General features: G+C 37.3%; 1 protein-coding gene across 3 annotated transcripts in view; it reads left to right on the top strand.

Annotated features, from left to right (window-relative positions):
• LOC131942178 (CD82 antigen) overlaps positions 1 to 20703 on the top strand; it is a 34952-nt gene extending 14249 nt beyond the window's left edge. Inside the window, exons 1-9 of one of the 3 annotated variants that reach the window (XM_059301917.1) lie at positions 8935 to 8953; positions 10469 to 10556; positions 12072 to 12284; positions 13085 to 13159; positions 13542 to 13634; positions 13913 to 13981; positions 16259 to 16354; positions 16712 to 16795; positions 17304 to 20703. In XM_059301917.1, coding sequence (XP_059157900.1) covers positions 10497 to 10556; positions 12072 to 12284; positions 13085 to 13159; positions 13542 to 13634; positions 13913 to 13981; positions 16259 to 16354; positions 16712 to 16795; positions 17304 to 17372 — 759 coding nt within the window. In that variant the 5' untranslated portion in view covers positions 8935 to 8953; positions 10469 to 10496 and the 3' untranslated portion in view covers positions 17373 to 20703. Of the gene's footprint in view, positions 1 to 8934; positions 8954 to 10316; positions 10337 to 10468; positions 10557 to 12071; positions 12285 to 13084; positions 13160 to 13541; positions 13635 to 13912; positions 13982 to 16258; positions 16355 to 16711; positions 16796 to 17303 lie in introns of those variants that run through there. The other 2 variants (XM_059301925.1, XM_059301909.1) reach the window with 2 other exon arrangements.

Raw genomic sequence — 20703 nt, 5'->3', positions numbered from 1 at the left:
ATCTTATGTCAGGACCAGCATAATGTCCACTCTTACAGGATACCCGATGTTATAACTGGTCTAGGCTTACAAGGGTACCCGATGTTATAACTGGTCCAGGCTTACAAGGGTACCCGATGTTATATCTGGCCCCGCTTAGACGGGTATCCGATGTTATATCTATCTGTCCCAGGCTTACAACTTACAAAGGTACCCGATGTTATTTCTGGCATAATGTACAAACAATAACATACTACTCTTGTACCCGCGGTTATTACCAGCACACTGCCCAAGATTACATACCAGAGTTTTTTGGGAAGGACACTGAACCTCCCCCCCCCCAACCTTCCCCCGCTCCGAACAAAATAGAAAAAAAAAATATAATTTATATAGGAAATATTTATTTTAACCAGTGTTCGTCGTCCGTCCCCCCTCGGGTAATAATTTAAGTCTGTTCCGTAAGTTTCAAGTGCCCCCAGGATGTGCCCCAGAAAAATGTCTGAAACACCGTAAGGTTGTAAATGTGTAACGATTCTTCCCGAGTGGTCAATACAAAGCTGTAGCCCGTTTCTCTTGTGTTTTAAACAGTCTGTTCCAAGATCTGATACCTACAATCTCACTTGCCTATAGCAATCTCCTTTCATGGCATTTAACTGCCGTTGGTAATCTACCATCATGGCATTTAACCGTCGTTTGTAATCTACCTTCATGGCATTTAACTGCCGTTGGTAATCTACCATCATGGCATTTAACTGCCGTTGGTAATCTACCATCATGGCATTTAATTGCCGTTGTAATCTACCTTCATGGCATTTAACTGCCGTTGGTAATCTACCATCATGGCATTTAACCGTCGTTTGTAATCTACCTTCATGGCATTTAACCGCCGTTGGTAATCTACCTTCATGGCATTTAACTGCCGTTGGTAATCTACCATCATGGCATTTAACTGCCGTTGTAATCTACCTTCATGGCATTTAACCGCCGTTGGTAATCTACCTTCATGGCATTTAACTGCCGTTGGTAATCTACCATCATGGCATTTAACTGCCGTTGGTAATCTACCATCATGGCATTTAACTGCCGTTGTAATCTACCTTCATGGCATTTAACTGCCGTTGGTAATCTACCATCATGGCATTTAACCGTCGTTAGTAATCTACCTTCATGGCATTTAACTGCCGTTTGTAATCTACCTTCATGGCATTTAACTGCCGTTGGTAATCTACCATCATGGCATTTAACTGCCGTTGGTAATCTACCATCATGGTATTTAACCGTCGTTGGTAATCTACCTTCATGGTATTTAACTGCCGTTGGTAATCTACCATCATGGCATTTAACCGTCGTTGGTAATCTACCATCATGGCATTTAACCGTCGTTGGTAATCTACCTTCATGGTATTTAACTGCCGTTGGTAATCTACCTTCATGGCATTTAACTGCCGTTTGTAATCTACCTTCACAGTCGTTAGCTCCCGTTAAAAATAACTGCAATTCTTTATGATCCTGTTTGTCATTGTGTGTTCAATATCTGAAGACTTCCCGAGTCTCTAATAGCCAGATTGCCGACAGTGTCAATATTTCTTGTATCGATCCCTTATGTTTAAACCTGGCTCTGTTTCTTATGTATCGCATACATCTAGCCCTAGATCTTACACACAGTGATTATCGCATACATCTAGCCCTAGATCTTCAACACAGCGAACTTCCAGCAGTAAACTAAGTCCTCGATAGTTTAAGCTAATTCTCTAGGTACCAAATTACTAATCCAGTTTTTTAATCACCTGCAATGAAATGGTCAAGTTTATCACTCAAATGTGTTTTTCAAGAGAGGTGATTGTTCCTATGGCAGTCTGAAAACATGTGATGTTGCCAACGTTTTGAGAACCTCTGGGATAAAAAAAAAAACGATGAGAAGCCGCCATTGAATACATCCCAAAATGCCATTTCCCCGTAGCATTGGTGATTTGACAGTTGCTATCCCGGGGGATTGGCTATTTGTATATACAGGCCTGTGGGGGGGGGGGGGTGGATATAGATGATGGATCTTTCTAGAAGATCCGTCCTGCTGGAGGTCTGTGATTATATTTTAGTTATATTTTGTCAGTCACGTGATTCTCTTCAAGTTGTTTTAGTTGGTCATGTGATTCTGTTTTAGTTGGTCATGTGATTCTGTTTTAGTTGGTCATGTGATTCTGTTTTAGTTGGTCATGTGATTCTGTTTTAGTTGGTCATATGATTCTGTTTTAGTTGGTCACGTGATTCTGTTTTAGTTGGTCATGTGATTCTGTTTTAGTTAGTCACGTGAATCTAGCTAGTCATTGCCGATTCTGTAAGCTCATTTTTTAAAATAGATTTGTATATGAAACAATTTTAGCATCAAACATTAGAAGTGTCTCAAGAAAGGCAGGGATGGGCTGCAGTAGCTGTGGTACCTGCCCGCCATTTCCCAGCACCTTGAAGCGAGATGTTTAGACTGATGAGTTAGCTACCTAACTACAGTTACGGTTCGAGTCCTAGCTGCTCGACCCCAGGCATGTATCCCGTAGCGGCAGTTAGGGTTAGGGTTAACCTAGGAACGTGCCAGGGGCTAATCACGGGCTGGGCATCAAACCTCGCGGCACTTAGGTCGTCCGGTGCAGTCAGACCAGGCAGTCTGTGCAGGAGCTGATTGGAAAAGTTGACTCGGTTATTTACTTTTTCAAACTAATTTGACCGTGTACAGCGGTGTACCTTTGCGCGTATTTAAAAGGAAAAAATTAAAGAGCTTTTAACACTAGTTCTGGCCTAGCTGCTCACTCTACACGTGAGTTAACTAATCCTAGGCTAGCTGCTCACTCTACACGTGAGTTAACTAATCCTGGTCTACCTGCTCAATCTACACGTGAGTTAACTAATCCTAGGCTAGCTGCTCACTCTACACGTGAGTTAACTAATCCTAGGCTAGCTTCTCACTCTACACGTGAGTTAACTAATCCTAGGCTAGCTGCTCACTCTACACGTGAGTTAACTAATCCTAGCCTAGCTGCTCACTCTACACGTGAGTTAACTAATCCTAGGCTAGCTGCTCACTCTACACGTGAGTTAACTAATCCTAGGCTAGCTGCTCACTCTACACGTGAGTTAACTAATCCTAGGCTAGCTGTTCACTCTACACGTGAGTTAACTAGTCGTGGCCTAGCTGCTCACTCTACACGTGAGTTAACTAATCCTAGGCTAGCTGCTCACTCTACACGTGAGTTAACTAATCCTAGGCTAGCTGCTCACTCTACACGTGAGTTAACTAATCCTAGCCTAGCTGCTCACTCTACACGTGAGTTAACTAGTCCTGGCCCAGCTGCTCACTCTACGCGTGAGTTAACTAATCCTAGGCTAGCTTCTCATTCTGCACGTGAGTTAACTAATCCTAGGCTAGCTGCTCACTCTACACGTGAGTTAACTAATCCTAGGCTAGCTGCTCACTCTACACCTGAGTTAACTAATCCTAGGCTAGCTGCTCACTCTACACGTGAGTTAACTAATCCTAGGCTAGCTGCTCACTCTACACTCTACACGTGAGTTAACTAATCCTAGGCTAGCTGCTCACTCTACACCTGAGTTAACTAATCCTAGGCTAGCTGCTCACTCTACACCTGAGTTAACTAATCCTAGACTAGCTGCTCACTCTACACGTGAGTTAACTAATCCTAGGCTAGCTGCTCACTCTACACCTGAGTTAACTAATCCTAGGCTAGCTGCTCACTCTACACGTGAGTTAACTAATCCTAGGCTAGCTGCTCACTCTACACTCTACACGTGAGTTAACTAATCCTAGGCTAGCTGCTCACTCTACACCTGAGTTAACTAATCCTAGGCTAGCTGCTCACTCTACACCTGAGTTAACTAATCCTAGACTAGCTGCTCACTCTACACGTGAGTTAACTAATCCTAGACTAGCTGCTCACTCTTCACCTCAGTTAACTAATCCTAGGCTAGCTGCTCACTCTACACGTGAGTTAACTAATCCTAGGCTAGCTGCTCACTCTACACCTAAGTTAACTAATCCTAGACTAGCTGCTCACTCTTCACCTGAGTTAACTAATCCTAGGCTAGCTGCTCACTCTACACGTGAGTTAACTAGTCCTAGGCTAGCTGCTCACTCTACACGTGAGTTAACTAATCCTAGGCTAGCTGCTCACTCTACACTTGAGTTAACTAGTCCTAGGCTAGCTGCTCACACTACACGTGAGTTAACTAATCCTAGGCTAGCTGCTCACTCTACATGTGAGTTAACTAATCCTAGGCTAGCTGCTCACTCTACATGTGAGTTAACTAATCCTAGGCTAGCTGCTCACTCTACACGTGAGTTAACTAATCCTAGGCTAGCTGCTCACTCCACACTCTACACGTGAGTTAACTAATCCTAGCCTATCTGCTCACTCTAAACGTGAGTTAACTAATCCTGGCCTAGCTAATAACTCTACACGTGAGTTAACTAATCCTAGGCTAGCTGCTCACTCTACACGTGAGTTAACTAGTCCTAGGCTAGCTGCTCACTCTACACGTGAGTTAACTAATCCTAGGCTAGCTGCTCACTCCACACTCTACACGTGAGTTAACTAATCCTAGGCTAGCTGCTCACTCCACACTCTACACGTGAGTTAACTAATCCTAGGCTAGCTGCTCACTCTACACGTGAGTTAACTAATCCTAGGCTAGCTGTTGCTACATTGCCTGAGTTAGCTGTACTGCCCTGGATAACACAAAAACGTCTCGTTAATTTACGACATTTGGCTGTTCTCACGACCCCGCCCCCTTATTTCTGTAATCCATCTCCAAGGTAATTTGAATGTATGCCAAGGTAAGGCCGTTATGGCGGCACTCAGGTAGAGAGCTGGCTCATAGGACCAAATTCTTTGAAATCTTCAAAAATACTTAGATCTGCGTACATCTGCAGTATTTCAGCTGTCTGCTTGTTCTCCGTGTGATCTCGTGAGAGCCGTGATGTCTCGTGTGATCTGTTTAACTGTGGTGTCTTGACGGTAACTCCTATAGTCGGGAGGGTTTGGTCATGGATATTTAGTACTTTTTGGAATATGTGGGTTGGATTTGTCATGGATATTTAGCACTTTTTGGAATATGTGGGTTGGATTTGTCATGGATATTTAGCACTTTTTGGAATATGTGGGTTGGATTTGTCATGGATATTTAGTACTTTTTGGAATATGTGGGTTGGATTTGTCATGGATATTTAGTACTTTTTGGAATATGTGGGTTGGATTTGTCATGGATATTTAGTACTTTTTAGAATATGTGGTTTGGATTTGTCATGGATATTTAGCACTTGTTAGAAAGCCTAGTATGAGTAATTGCCAATTAAGTTTTCAATGTTATTGTAAATGAGCTGTGTTTTATTTTGTTTTCAAACTTTGAGCCATCTAAAATAATATATCTCTGCTCCCCCAAACACCCCAACACTATTTCACCATTATCTGACCCCCCCCCAACACCCTAACACTATTTAACATTTTCTACACACATTAATTACATGTACACAAAGCTACACAAAAGCGGGATAGGCCCATTAGACTTGCATACATAATCAACCAGCTAGGCAACTAAAAGCCATTACGCTGCAGACAACATGTAGACCAAGGCCGACTAAAATCAGACCATTGAAATTGTTTATTTTAAATTGCATGATTATATAAGCATGTTGGCGCATAGTGTTCTTTCAGACATATTTTCCAGTGAGGTGGTAGGGGGGGGGGGGACACTTGAAACTTTAGTGAGGGGAACAAACACTGATTAAAGTAAATATTTTCTCTATATATCAATTATCTATTTTTTTTTTATTTCCTTCGGGTAACAAACTAGGTTCAGTTCTCTACCCACCCCCCATACCCCACCCACACCTTTCCTGTTGGTCTGCCCAACAATCATACACTAACCATGCCCAGGCCAAAAGTGTGTGATTGTTGGACGTGGTCAGTGTGTGATTGTTGGACATGGTCAGTGTGTGATTGTTGGACGTGGTCAGTGTGTGATTTTTGGACGTGGTCAGTGTGTGATTGTTGGACGTGGTCAGTGTGTGATTGTTGGGCGTGGTCAGTGTGTGATTGTTGGGCGTGGTCAGTGTGTGATTGTTGGACGTGGTCAGTGTGTGATTGTTGGGCGTGGTCAGTGTGTGATTGTTGGGCGTGGTCAGTGTGTGATTGTTGGACATGGTCAGTGTGTGATTGTTGGACGTGGTCAGTGTGTGATTTTTGGACGTGGTCAGTGTGTGATTGTTGGACGTGGTCAGTGTGTGATTGTTGGGCGTGGTCAGTGTGTGATTGTTGGGCGTGGTCAGTGTGTGATTGTTGGACGTGGTCAGTGTGTGATTGTTGGACGTGGTCAGTGTGTGATTTTTGGACGTGGTCAGTGTGTGATTGTTGGACGTGGTCAGTGTGTGATTGTTGGGCGTGGTCAGTGTGTGATTGTTGGACGTGGTCAGTGTGTGATTGTTGGACGTGGTCAATGTGTGATTATGGTCAATGTGTGATTGTTGGACGTGGTCAGTGTGTGATTGTTGGACGTGGTCAGTGTGTGATTGTTGGTCAGTGTGTGATTGTTGGACGTGGTCAGTGTGTGATTGTTGGACGTGGTCAGTGTGTGATTGTTGGACGTGGTGAGTGTGTGATTGTTGGACGTGGTCAGTGTGTGATTGTTGGACCTGGTCAGTGTGTGATTGTTGGACGTGGTCAGTGTGTGATTGTTGGACGTGGTCAGTGTGTGATTGTTGGACGTGCTCAGTGTGTGATTGTTGGACGTGCTCAATGTGTGATTGTTGGACGTGGTCAGTGTGTGATTGTTGGACGTGCTCAGTGTGTGATTGTTGGCCTGTCGTCACATGTTTATGATTGTATTCCTTCACTGCCCTCCCCCGTTAATCACAGTGTGGCCTAAACAAATGTTGGCTATGCTAATCACCTCCCTTGACGGTACTATGTCGCAATACTAACTCGCACCCCGCCCCTCCCCTAGACTACACAACTTGATTCTACCGTCGTTCAGATCATCCCTGGTCTCTCACGGCCTTGTGACCTCACCAATTTGACGTCATCCTGACACCGGACCTGTACTTACCCAGCACGTTTATCTACATCAACACACTCACAACTTCCGGATACGAAATGGTTGTGACGTCATTATCATCCCCCCCCCCCTGTAGCGTCAAGTGGCTTGCTCATCCCAGTCGGTTTCTTTCTTGTGGTGGCGATACACTACAGTAGGAGTGTCTTACAATAGGTAGTCGTGTCACACACCTCTAAAGTAGCACCCCTTCCAAAGGTAAACATCTCTCTTACTAGAGCCAGTGTGTCACCCACAACCTCTAGTGCCTAATCTATACTTAGATACACATACCCTTCCCTCTCCTAGACATTTACATTTTACAATCAGGGTTTCTTTTAGACATTGTTCTCCTTTGCACTTAGAGATGAGGAAGAGTGTCAGACATTGGTTAAAGCATCTATTTTCTACATAAACTATATGATTTTTTCTATTGGTCCAGTGGGAGGGGAACTGCTCCCCAGAGAGATGCATGAAAGAAACGGCTTAAAATACAATCAGTTGAATCCACAAAACTTAATTTCTTTTAGACACTTCAAGACAGCAATCCCTAGACAACTTAAAGCTACCCTAAGATAGCTTTTGATTGCATCTACACCTTACATGACCTTACTCCATAGCACATCTAGACCTTACATGACCTTACCCCATAGCACATCTAGACCTACATGGCCTCACTCCATAGCACATCTAGACCTTACATGACCTTACTCCATAGCACATCTAGACCTACATGACCTTACACCATAGCACATCTAGACCTACATGACCTTACTCCATAGCACATCTAGACCTACATGACCTAACTCCATAGCACATCTACACCTACATGACCTTACACCATAGCACATCTAGACCTACATGACCTTACCTCTATAGCACTATACCTACATGACCTTACTCCATAGCACATCTAGACCTACATGACCTTACTCTATAGCACATCTAGACCTACATGACCTTACTCCATAGCACATCTAGACTTACATGGCCAACCAAATCAACTTACCAACCAACTCACCATCAATCACTTTAAAGAACTTATCAACAATGAAAATACACACAGTTGCTTCATAAATCTTGATCCACCCTAAGAATAGCCTGAACCTTCTACCTTTCAAATCTTGTTCTAAAAATAAACAGCCCAAAAATAAACTCAACAAAGTTTAACAGGGTCAAAAACTTGTGTCTGATTCAATTCATTTTTTATTCTAATTTTTAATTAGAGAACAGAAGCTCAAAGTAGACTTTGTAGATCTTAGGGCAGGTTGTGATTGTGTTTAACTAGGTGTTTAAAAGTGTTCAGGAGCTAGGTGTTTAAAAGTGTTCAGGAAATAGGTGTTTGAAAGTGTTTACAAACCTGTAATGTGAGAGTTTTTGTATCTCATTATAGATTTGGTCTCTGGTTATCTATGTTAATGTAGGCTTTAATTTCTATGAAGGATTGTAATTGTATCCTATGATACAATAGCAGGCTGGTGTCAGATAAGTATTGGATAAGTCCACTAGCCCTGGTCAAAGTTTTTAAATCCAATCAGTTGATTTACCACAAGCAGCTCTTGTGCTGTGCTCAATGATTTGTGTCATGTGACCACATGTTACCTCACCATGTTACCTCACCACCTGGGATGTAAATGAGGTGGACCTGGTTCATTACATTCTGCTGGTATGTGGGTTGTAACAACTCTCTCCAGGGTGGGGACTGTTTCAGGCACAGCTTTAGCTGGGGGGTGGGGACTGTTGCATTGTTGGGTTTCAGGCACAGCTTTAGCTGGGGGGTGGGGACTGTTGCATTGTTGGGTTTCAGGCACACGTTTAGCTAGGTTTACTCTCTCATTTGTCAGTTTTTGACATCAGGACATTCTAGTTTTGTGGACAGGTGGTTTCCTTTTTTAAACCGTTGTAGTATTTAGTTTGTTAGAGTGCTACTTTCTTTAGAGTGTTAAAACATATTAATATATTAAATTCTAAACCTAAAAGTTGTTAATGTGCTACGTTGTTTAAAGTATTAAAACATTTAGATAAATTAAAATCTAAACTAAAGGTTGCTGTTTACTCTATGAGATCATTAAACTTTTTTTCTGAAAACAATTTTCCACTTAGTGTAGCATGTGCAATCTCTTTGCACACATGTTTTAGACATATGTTGTATCCTGTGATATAGTCACGTGTTGTATCCTGTGATTTAGTCATGTGTTGTATCCTGTGATTTAGTCATGTGTTGTATCCTGTGATTTAGTCACGTGTTGTATCCTGTGATTTAGTCATGTATCCTGTGATTTAGTCATGTTGTATCCTGTGTTTTAATCATGTAGTGTCTGCCGTGATTTAGTCACGTGTTGTATCCTGTGATTTAGACATGTGTTGTATCCTGTGATTTAGTCACGTGTTGTATCCTGTGTTTTAGTCATGTGTTGTATCCTGTGTTTTAGTCATGTGTTGTATCCTGTGATTTAGTCATGTGTTGTATCCTGTGATTTAGTCACGTGTTGTATCCTGTGATTTAGTCATGTATCCTGTGATTTAGTCATGTTGTATCCTGTGTTTTAATCATGTAGTGTCTGCCGTGATTTAGTCACGTGTTGTATCCTGTGATTTAGACATGTGTTGTATCCTGTGATTTAGACATGTGTTGTATCCTGTGATTTAGTCACGTGTTGTATCCTGTGATTTAGTCACGTGTTGTATCCTGTGATTTAGTCATGTGTTGTATCCTGTGATTTAGTCACGTGTTGTATCCTGTGATTTAGTCACGTGTTGTATCCTGTGATTTAGTCATGTGTTGTATCCTGTGATTTAGTCATGTGTTGTATCCTGTGATTTAGTCATGTGTTGTATCCTGTGATTTAGTCATGTTGTATCCTGTGTTTTAATCATGTAGTGTCTGCCGTGATTTAGTCATGTGTTGTACCCTGTGATTTAGTCATGTGTTGTACCCTGCTATTTAGTCATGTGATTTAGTCATGTGTTGTACCCTGTGATTTAGTCATATGTGGTCAGCTGTTGTTTTTGTCCTTATTGTGGGAATATCCTGTTATGGAAAGTGTGAACTTTGTCACTAGCATTGGGCTATTTTTAGACTTGTTAATGAGATGTGTAACTTAGCTGGAGACATGAGTCACTCAGTTTTCTAATATAGGTCATTTACCTTTTTACTTGGGTCACTTGCATTTAAACTTGGGTCACTCACCTTTTTACTTGCCTCTCTACAGGGTTACAGGTGTTTTGATTGTGTTAAAATATTTCAACAAAGATGTTGGATGTATTGAATTATTATAACAAATATCATATAACAAAGATATTGTTGTTATAAGTTTTGTAACAAAGGTGTTGGTTAACGTTAAAAAAAAAAAGATGTGTATGAAGCCTGATGAATTCTGTCTTGTAATTTCAGAGCTTAGCAAGCAGGTGAACAAATCAAAATGGGTTTCTTCTCAGGGTGCGCGCGCATGCTGTTGATTATCTTCAACTTAATCTTCTGGGTGAGTACTGTCTTGTGACCCTGTTTAGATATTCACACGAACCTGTTTAGATATTCACACAACTGTTTAGATATTCACACAACTGTTTAGATATTCACACAACTGTTTAGATATTCACACGACCCTGTTTAGATATTCACACAACGACACTGTTTAGATATTCACACGACCCCGTTTAGATATTCACACGACCCTGTTTAGATATTCACACAACGACACTGTTTAGATATTCACACGACCCTGTTTAGATATTCACACGACCCTGTATAGATATTCACACAACTCTGTTTAGATATTCACACAACAACTCTATTTATATATTCACACAACTCAGCTTAGATATTCACACAATTACCCTGTTTAGATATTCACACAACTGGCTGATTAGTTTATTTGCAGCATCCTGATAACGTTACACTTTTTAACTGTGCTATGAACGCTGTGGTACACATAGGATGTGTGATTCATTTGCTTATAGAGTGGATTGGAAACAGTTGAAACAAATTATTCCCAGTGTGATCCAATCACTTAGGCATCCCTGCTTCAGTTGCTTGTGACCTCTGAACTTGAAGTTGGCTTGTGATTTGGGTTGTGTCTAGTCTGATTATCTCCCCTCGTGATAGTCTATGAGCTCATTTGAAAGCTGCATATTTGAAAGATAACGCTGAAACATCATCACTTTACAAGAAAATTTAGGAGCTAACACTGAAACATCATCACATTACAAGAAAATTGAGGAGCTAACACTGAAACATCACATTACAAGAAAATTTAGGGGCTAACAATAAAACATCACATTACAAGAAAATGTAGGAGCTAACACTGAAACATCATCACATTACAAGAAAATTTAGGAGCTAACACTGAAACATCAGTTAAATAGAGAAAAGTAATAGGTGCAAGCCCTAAATAAAACACATTCATGCAAAGCCTTAATACAACACTCATACAGAGCCGTAATACAACACTCATACAAAGCTGTAATACAACATTCATACAAAGCCGTAATACAACACTCATACGAAGCCGTAATACAACACATCCATCCCACCCATCAAACAATATGACAGCTAAAGCTACCCTGCCCATCAAACATAACACCAGCCTGTATTTTACAGCTCTAACTGAGCTTAACCCTTTTGTTACATATTCATACAATTTCACTTCAAAAACCATCAGGATGGTAAAAATTACCTATAAAAAAATATTTATATTGCATTACTAATTTCTTAAATAGTTTAGTTGACACAAAAATTGTTTGACTAATCTCCCCCCCCCCCCCGCCCCGTGACAGCTGGTACACTGAGGGATGTAGGTGTTCTAGTTCTAAGGTGTACCTTACACTGGACCTTATTTTTTATATCTATTGAAATAAATAAATGCCAAAGAAATGTATACATATAGGATTAATTGAAGCAAAAAATAACATCAATAATTTTAGATAATGCTACCCTGAGTAGTTGTCTAATGCTAATTACAATACCCCCCCCCCCCCCACCCCTCTTATCTCACCAGCTGTCTGGAGCAGCCATCTTGGGTGTTGGGATATGGATCCTGGTGGATCCAAACTTCAAGGACTACATGAAAGTCATCACTGACGGCACCAACGACACGGAGTTTCTCAAGGTGTCCGCGTACATTCTCATAGGCTTTGGGGCCTTCATCTTCCTGGTGGGATTCTGTGGCTGCTGTGGTGCCATCAGGGCCAGTAAATGCCTGCTGGGATTTGTAAGTAGGAGTTGTTGCTCTTTGTGTATATCAGGGGAAGTAAATGCCTGCTGGGATTTGTAAGTAGGAGTTGTTGTTCTTTGTGTATATCAGGGGAAGTAAATGACTGCTGGGTTTTGTGGGATTAGCCTGACAAAACTGGAATACTGAAATTATTCTTTTAATTTTAGTGGTGCTCATACTGGCGAAATTCTTTTTTGTGTTAAAAAAAAATTTATTATTGAATAGAGTTAGGGTTACGTTTAAGGTTAGACTTAGAGCTATGGTTTGAATTAGGTTTAAAATCAATATTTGAGTTTTTTAAAACACAAAAAAATACCAGAAATGTGTAAATAAGAGTTATTACATACATACATATATATATATATATATATATATATATATATATATATTTATATATATATATATGTATGTATATGTATGTGTATATATATATCTATATACCAAAAGAAGAAGGGAGGTAAATCTCTATTGAGTTTTGCAAGATTCAAATTATTATTAATTGCGATTGTATCAGGGGATGTAAATCTGCTATTTTTTGTATGTAGGAGTAGTTTTTCTTTGATTGTTGATGTTTTAGGTTTGAAAATAAAAGTAGTTTTTTTTGTTCATTGTTAAATTTTATTTTTTAGTACATTTTTTTCCAGGTGGCTGTGTTAGTTAAATGTTATAAAATCTGATGCACCATAATGAAATCAACCACTACACTATTTCAGTACATTTTCTTCCTGGTGGTTGTGTTAGTGAAATGTTATAAAATCTAATGCACCATAATGAAATCAACCACTACACTATTTCAGTACATTTTCTTCCTGGTGGTTGTCTTTGCTGGAGAGCTTGCAGCTGGTATCTATGTGGCTGTCTTCAGAAATGATGTAAGTGTCTCTAAATGTTATCTTTTTTTTTTCAAGAATTTAAAATGCTATGTTTTAAATTAATTAGAATTATCTTTTTTTCAAGAATTTAAAATGCTATGTTGTAAATTAATTAGAATTATCTTTTTTTCAAAAATTTAAAATGCTGTTTTAAATTAATTAGAATTAATTTTTTTAAAGAATTTAAAATGCTGTTTTAAATTAATTAAAAAATATATTTTTTTCAAAAATTTAACATATATTTTCAATGAATTTGAATCTTGCAACTACTGTATTAATTTTGTAGCGTAAGACTTTTTAAAAGATCACATTACTGGTTCAAAGTAATTTTTTTTAAATAAAAAAATGTGTGTAAATACAAGTTTAACCATGACTTTAACAGATTGACAACAAGCTTAAAACTGGCCTCAAGACCTCCATTGAGAAGAATTACATCGACAAAATGAAACAAACCTGGGACTCCTTACAAAAAGAGGTTTCCTTTTTTTCCTTCTTTTATTTATGACACAGTTGAACTATACCTGATGTAATTTGTATATGCAAAAATTCAGGAGATTTTAATTTTTTTTTAAATTATTTTTGGGTTAGCTGTTTTTCACTGCACATTTAATTTACTCTCAAAAAGACCATTGATGCTGTTATGTTTCCATGTGTGGGATAGAAGATAAATCGATGACATGCACTTACAGTTTGACCAATTCTGTGTAAGAGTTGAAGGTTTGTGTTTAACAAGAGATTTCACTTTTCCCTCAGCTCAAATGCTGTGGAGGCAACAACTACACAGATTACGAGAACAGTACCTGGAGACAGAACCAGACTGCGGTGAGTGGTGCATGAGATTTTCTACGTGTACAGTACTGTACTTGTGTACAGGAGTGTACTTGTGTATAGGAATCTACTTGTGTACATGAGATTTTCTACATATACAGGACTGTACTTGTGTATAGGAATCTACTTGTGTACATGAGATTTTCTACGTGTACAGGACTGTACTTGTGTACAGGAGTGTACATGTGTATAGGAATCTACTTGTGTACATGAGATTTTCTACATATACAGGACTGTACTTGTGTATAGGAATCTACTTGTGTACATGAGATTTTCTACATATACAGGACTACCTGTGTGTAGGAATCTGCTTGTGTATATGAGATTTTCTACGTGTACAGGAGTGTACTTGTGTACAGGAGTGTAGTTGTGTACATGACTGTACTTGTGTACAGGAATCTACTTGTGTACAGGAGTGTACATGACTTGACTGGCACAGCTTAAATAAAATCCCAAATGTCAACTTTAGCCCAGGAAAATAACCTGAAAAAAATATGTTTCCTCCTGATGTATGTAAAATATACATTCCCACCACTAAGTACAAAAAGACTACCACATTGTAAAAAGGAACACTTGGTGTTATTTTCTCAGTAATTGACTTTAATAACTATTTTTTATTATTGTATGTTATTAAGCAAAACTAATAAATGGGAATAGAAGGTTACTTAAATCTTTATTTTAGCAAGTCTTGCATTCAATTAACATATGGTTTTTACATTAATACATACAATATGGGTATCTAATTAAAATATAAAAAGTTCAGTTTTATTTTCATCAGAAGTTCTTTAATTTTAAAATATACCTAAAAACATATTAGACCTACCGATTACATGAGATTTATAAAAATACAGAATCAAGCAGATATCTCAGTAAAGGTGCCCTGTCAAAACAGCCCGGGACAAATCGGCCCCGTCAAAACGGCCCCGTTAATATGACCCCGTCAAATCAACCTCCAACAAAACGTCCCCGTCAAAGGGCCCCGTCTTATTGGCTCCAGTCAAATGGGCTCCCGTTATATTGACTCGCGACATATAGGCTCCCGACAAATGAGCTCCTGACATTTAGGCTCCCGACAATTGGACTCTTGACATATTGGCTCCCAACAAATAGGCTCAGGACATACTGGCTCCCGACAAAGTGGCTCCTGACTTATTGGCTCCTGACATAAGGGTCCTTTTGTCTGGAGCCTAATTGACAGGAGCCTTTTGTCGTGAGCCAAAATGACGCTAGCCTATTTGTCGGGAGTCGTAATGACGGGGGCCGTTTTGTGGAAAAACTAAATGACGGGAGCCTATATGTCGGGAGCCAAAATGACGGGAACCTACTTGTCAGGAGCCTTATTGACTGGAGCCCTTTTGTCGGGAGCCTTTATAACGGGAGCCTATTTGTCGGGAGCCTAAATGACGGGAGCCTATTTATCGGGAGCCTTTATGACGGGGTCCATATGTCGCTGGCCATTTTGACGGGGTCAATCTGACGGGGCTCTTATGTCGGGGTTGTTTTGTTGGGGCCGTTTTGTTATTGGCCGTTTTGTCATTGGCCGTTTTGACGCCGCACACTCAGTAAAGTGGGTCACCAGGGGAGACAATCTTTTATCACTGAGAATTGTATTTTTTTATGTAATGGAAAAAAATATAAAACTAACACTAACAATATTCTAAAACCAACTGTTCCCATGCAAGCACACAGACTGTGAAGAGAAATGGCCAAGGGTTACTGGACACAGTGAAGACTGCTCATCTTTTTTTTTTTTAAAGACTGACTGAAGAATTTTATAAATGAAATACAGGGAGGGATTTAAAGACTAACAAATACAGGAATTTAAAGACTGAATTTATAAATTATATACAGGGATTTAAAGACTGACTTTGAAGAAATGTATAAATGAAAGGGATTTTAACTGAGATTCATAACATGCAGTCATCTCCCACAACACTCGGATAATTTTCATGTCCTTGACCGTAAATCGATGTATCAGGTGTTTATTGTCCAGTTGGTCTCTACCTCACTGACTGTAAGGTTTAAAAGGGTATTTTAATGCATACATTGTAAAAAAAATTTGTTATACTGGAGGCATTCAGTAATTTATGTCTCCATGTGTGAAGGATCCACTGGATGTTAAATATTTCTAGCAGATGCAACTGAAAGTTCTGTATTGAAAATGTCAACATGGGAATTTTTGTGATATCTGAAGCGAGAAATAAATGCATGAAATTTGTTTTATAGTTATTGGTTTAAAATAAAGAAATGTTCACCATTTGTGTGTTCCAGAATGTGAAGGTTCCCATAAGCTGCTGTGTTCTTGAAAATGGAAAACCTAAAGATGAAACTAAATGCCAAGAACTTGAGGCTGACTACTATGACAAGGTTTGTAGCTGTTTTATGGTCAAGGTTCTATAACAAGGTTTTTAGCTGAGTTTTGTGTTTTGGGGACTGGACTAGATTTTCATCTGTGAAATAAGTTAGCAATTAAAATACAATCAGCTTCTCCAAGTAGAAATTCTAAAATTAAATCATGTCCTTTTTTTGTAAATTATTTCTTTTTTATTTTATGGTGTTTTTGGAAATTCATTTTGAATCAATATAAAAACTACGATTTATAAAAGAATTTATTTGAACATTATGTTGCATCATAAGATTGTTATCTGTTACAAAACGTTTTCAAATTATTTTTTTCTTAAAGAATGCTAATTCATGTCTTTATGAAAACTCTATTGATCTCAGGGCTGTCGTGGTGCTTTGCTTGACTGGGTCAACAGTCACAGTTCCATCCTGATTGGTGTTGGCTGCGGCATTGCTGGACTTCAGGTCAGTTTTTAATTAGCCTCAGGCTGTAGCGTCACTAGGTCGGGTGTCACCCAGTGCGGTAACTGAAGATGTCACCCCACCACACTCCATCAATTTAGAATTTTTGGTGTGGTGTCACCCCTCCCCTACTACTTTATAAATTTAAGTAGGTAAAATAGTCAGTTTTAAATTAGTCTCAAAATTTTCTTTGATCGTGACTTTTTAAAATTAAAAAAGAAACAGTCCCAAATACAGTTTCTAATGCATGAGCGAATAATAATTCTTAATTTCTACGTTAACTTTTTGTTTATCTGATAGTGTGATGTTGTTTGTGGGTGCTATGTTTTTTAATCCAAAATTGTGAAACAATTTCAGTATTTTTTCCCCAACCACACCATTCCATCACCCATACATACCATACCAAAACAGGAGCTTTATACAAAAACATTTATATTATCTTTTTATTTGTAACTAATTGTTATAATTGTTTTATCTCATCAAATTTTACAAACATTTTTCTCTGTTCTAGATCATTGGACTCATTGCTGCCATTTGCTTCTGCCGCCACATCGACAGAGACAAGTATGAGCGCAGTTAAACAGGATGTAAAGACCTTTTGTTTGCCTTTATTTAGCAGTGATGCCTTTTGGAACTCTTTTGTCATGTAGAGGTTAAAGGTTAAATTCAGCTCTGGTAATGGAAGAAATGACATGTGCTGGTGCTTTTCATTTTGTTGACATGGTGAACATGGCATTTTCTTGTCATTTGATTTTTGTTAACTAAATATACTGGGTTTTTTTTAGATTTTAAAAAACTTACATGTTTTATTCCTTATCTTGTAAGATGTTTTTGTAACCGAATTATAAATTTTAAGTTTAGACATTGAAAAAATATTTTGTGTGATTTTTGAGTCTCATAAAAGGCTGAAATTTGAAAGGATGAAATTTTAAAATGATTAAATTTTAACACAATGAAATATGTAATGCCCGTAGCACAATGATCTTCCTATACGTTGCCTACTTACCAAATTTTGGAACAACGTAACATCACTCTCTATTTAAACTTGGGTAAACAATCTGCAACTTTACAGTTTGATGAAAATTTTGTGGCATCTAAAAATTGTAACATACTGATTTCATTATATATCTGTTTTTTTCCATTATTTTTTAATAAATATTTTAGCAATATATTATATACATATATATATATAATTATGCTGTCTGTATATATAAAGTTGACTATCGTTAAAAGATTTGTATTGTATCTGATTTAAATAATCAAACTTAGTTTGCATGAATCTCAGAAGTTTTCTCACAATACTCCTGGTTGACCAGAGATTAATTTTTGTCTTTAAGCCTAGAACATTACTGTTGATGTGACCACTCAAAACAGAAAGTGAATAGTTCTAAATGCTACAGGTTTTGCCAGTGAATAGTTTTAAATGCTGCAGGCTCCACCAGCGCTGTTTTAGTGTTGTTTTGTGAACTCACTAATATGTGGCTATCTGAAACTTCAAAACACAACTTTCATGAGCTCAGATTTTTTTTTTTCTAACTTCCATGTCAGGGTTGGTAAATGAGATTAATGCAGTGTTATTAATCAAATCTTAAGTCAAAAATATATCTCAGCGCTTTAAAATAAAACATAAGTATATTTTAAATTAATCTGAATCAGATTCTTGTTAAATTTGTTCTGTAATAAGTTATAAGCCTTATATCTATACATATAATTTTTTAGAAGGAAAACAAATAGTTCTGGATATTTTATTATAGAAATATTCATATATTTATTACTGTTTCTCGGTGATAAAGTTTTAATTAAGTGCTTAGCTTACATGTTATTTATGTAGTCATCTGTTTAAGCTGTTCCAATATATGCCAAGTCATTGTTTAAATATCTGTGGTCAGTTTTTCATGTATAGTTTATATAATACTCTATTATGTGAATATACAAAACTTAATAAGATCAATTGGCTTTAATTATAACTAAGTTTTAAAACCTTTTTATTTAACTCCTAAGATCTTTGATGGGAAGTTATCTCTACTTAAAACTTATGCTGAATTTTTTCTAGCTTTTTTAAACTTAACTGTTAACACTTATAGTTAGCTATTAAAATGCTCAGTAGTATTCAGAGCATTCTAAGATTTAAATTTGAAGTTTACTTTGTGAATTAAAAAGTATTAGCCTACACAAGAAAAAAAATTCAGAAACCAAAAAAACTAATTTTAAATAGTATTTCTACTTTTTGCAAAAAAAAAAAAAAAAAAATTGTCTTACTTAAAATGCAATTATTTAATAATACTAAAAGGCTTTAAATTTTAAAAAAAACTTTTTATTGTTTTTGTATACATTTAAAAGAAATTTTGAACTTAATTTTCTAACTTTTCTATTGCAATTATTTAAATCTATTTTTTAAATAAATTTTACCTTTGTAATTCTAAGCATTCAGGTGGTGGCATGTTTTTAGAGCTGTTTATCTGGCCATTGTTTTCATGTACTTTAAATCTCTATCTTTATTATGTTGGAGTTATCTGTATACTACTTTATTCTTAAGCAGTCATCAGAAAGTATTATTAGTGTACTGTATAAACTGTTTACATGTGCAATTCTAATGTGCTCTGTATGATGTTAAAATTGTATTATGTAAAACTAGTCTTTTTTCTTTTTTTTAAATGTTTCTTTTTTTTTACCTTGAACATATTTTTGTGATACTTTAGCTGACTTAAGCTACAGATTTAGTCAAAAGTTTTAAATCATAAACCTGTCTCAGTTAAATTAAAGACAACCTGCGCGGTTTTAACCTCTTGCTCACATCACCATCCAGTGTTTGGCTAATCTCTTCTGTAGATGTGGACACGTTGCATGCAGCCTCCATGTTAAGTTGGTCAACCTTTCTCTCTGACTTATAAAGTAAACAGAAAACATTTGTACATAAATATTTGAAATTTTAAAAGATATGCCTTATTTTTTAAAGTAGCAGTTTTACAGGAACCCTACTTTTTATGGGCTTGCATAATATGTCATGCTTTTGTACAACTCAGGGCAAGTATAAAGCCATACAGTTATTTTGTAGAAGACAGGAGCCAAAAAAAGTGAAATTTTCTAATTAAACAGCACTATATAAATGAACAAATGTGTAATAAGATCAATAAAATGCTTCAATAACTTAGGTATGTATTGTGCTTACATTTTTTTAATATGCAGTTTTATACTATTACTTTTTCTTTAGCTTTAAAGCATATTACAACTATATTGCCTAATTGATAAACATAGCTTCATGAATATGGTTGTTACCGATGAAAAAATCTATACACCAAGAATTTAATTTAGAATTTTTTTTATGCAATTGTATGAAGTCTTCTTTAAATGCTTTCACATGCTTTGGGGGGAGGGGGGGGGGTAAATTTGAGGCTGCATTTTATTAGTTATTTTGCATTTTTTAAACACAGAAATAATGTAAAAATTAATGAACACACTTAATGATAACCAAGGTCAGTTAATATTTTAGATAATAACAAATAATGAGTTTTAAAAACTACAAACTTCAAGTTTGAGAGGGGTGTAGGCTTAGGTGTGTAGTCTGAAATGTATTGCCATTTTGGGGGTGGGTGGTAAAAATCTTTAAAAAATTTTGTGACAACATGTATGGATGACCCGTTATTGCAAATTTAGTTACATAATATTCTAATGAATAATAGAACTTTAAAAGGACCTTTCCAAATTTGATTATATTGTAGGTCTACTAAGGTCTTGTTGGAATTATTTTTATCAAATGAAAATTTAATATTTAATTAATAATGTAGGTGCAATTTTTTTTTTTGATTAATTAAAATTCTCCAGGCAGATTGGTCTACCTTTGCAAATATTGTTTAACAACTTTTTCCTAACATTTGATGTGGTTTGGCTAAATAAAAAGTCTGTGTCCATAA

The sequence above is a fragment of the Physella acuta genome, unplaced genomic scaffold (assembly GCF_028476545.2).
Source record: "Physella acuta isolate Inbredline_101_S28 unplaced genomic scaffold, ASM2847654v3 ptg000033l, whole genome shotgun sequence".
Taxonomy (NCBI): domain Eukaryota; kingdom Metazoa; phylum Mollusca; class Gastropoda; family Physidae; genus Physella; species Physella acuta.
The sequence above is the reverse complement of the archived record's forward strand: the minus strand, read 5'-3'. Positions and strand labels throughout refer to the sequence as shown.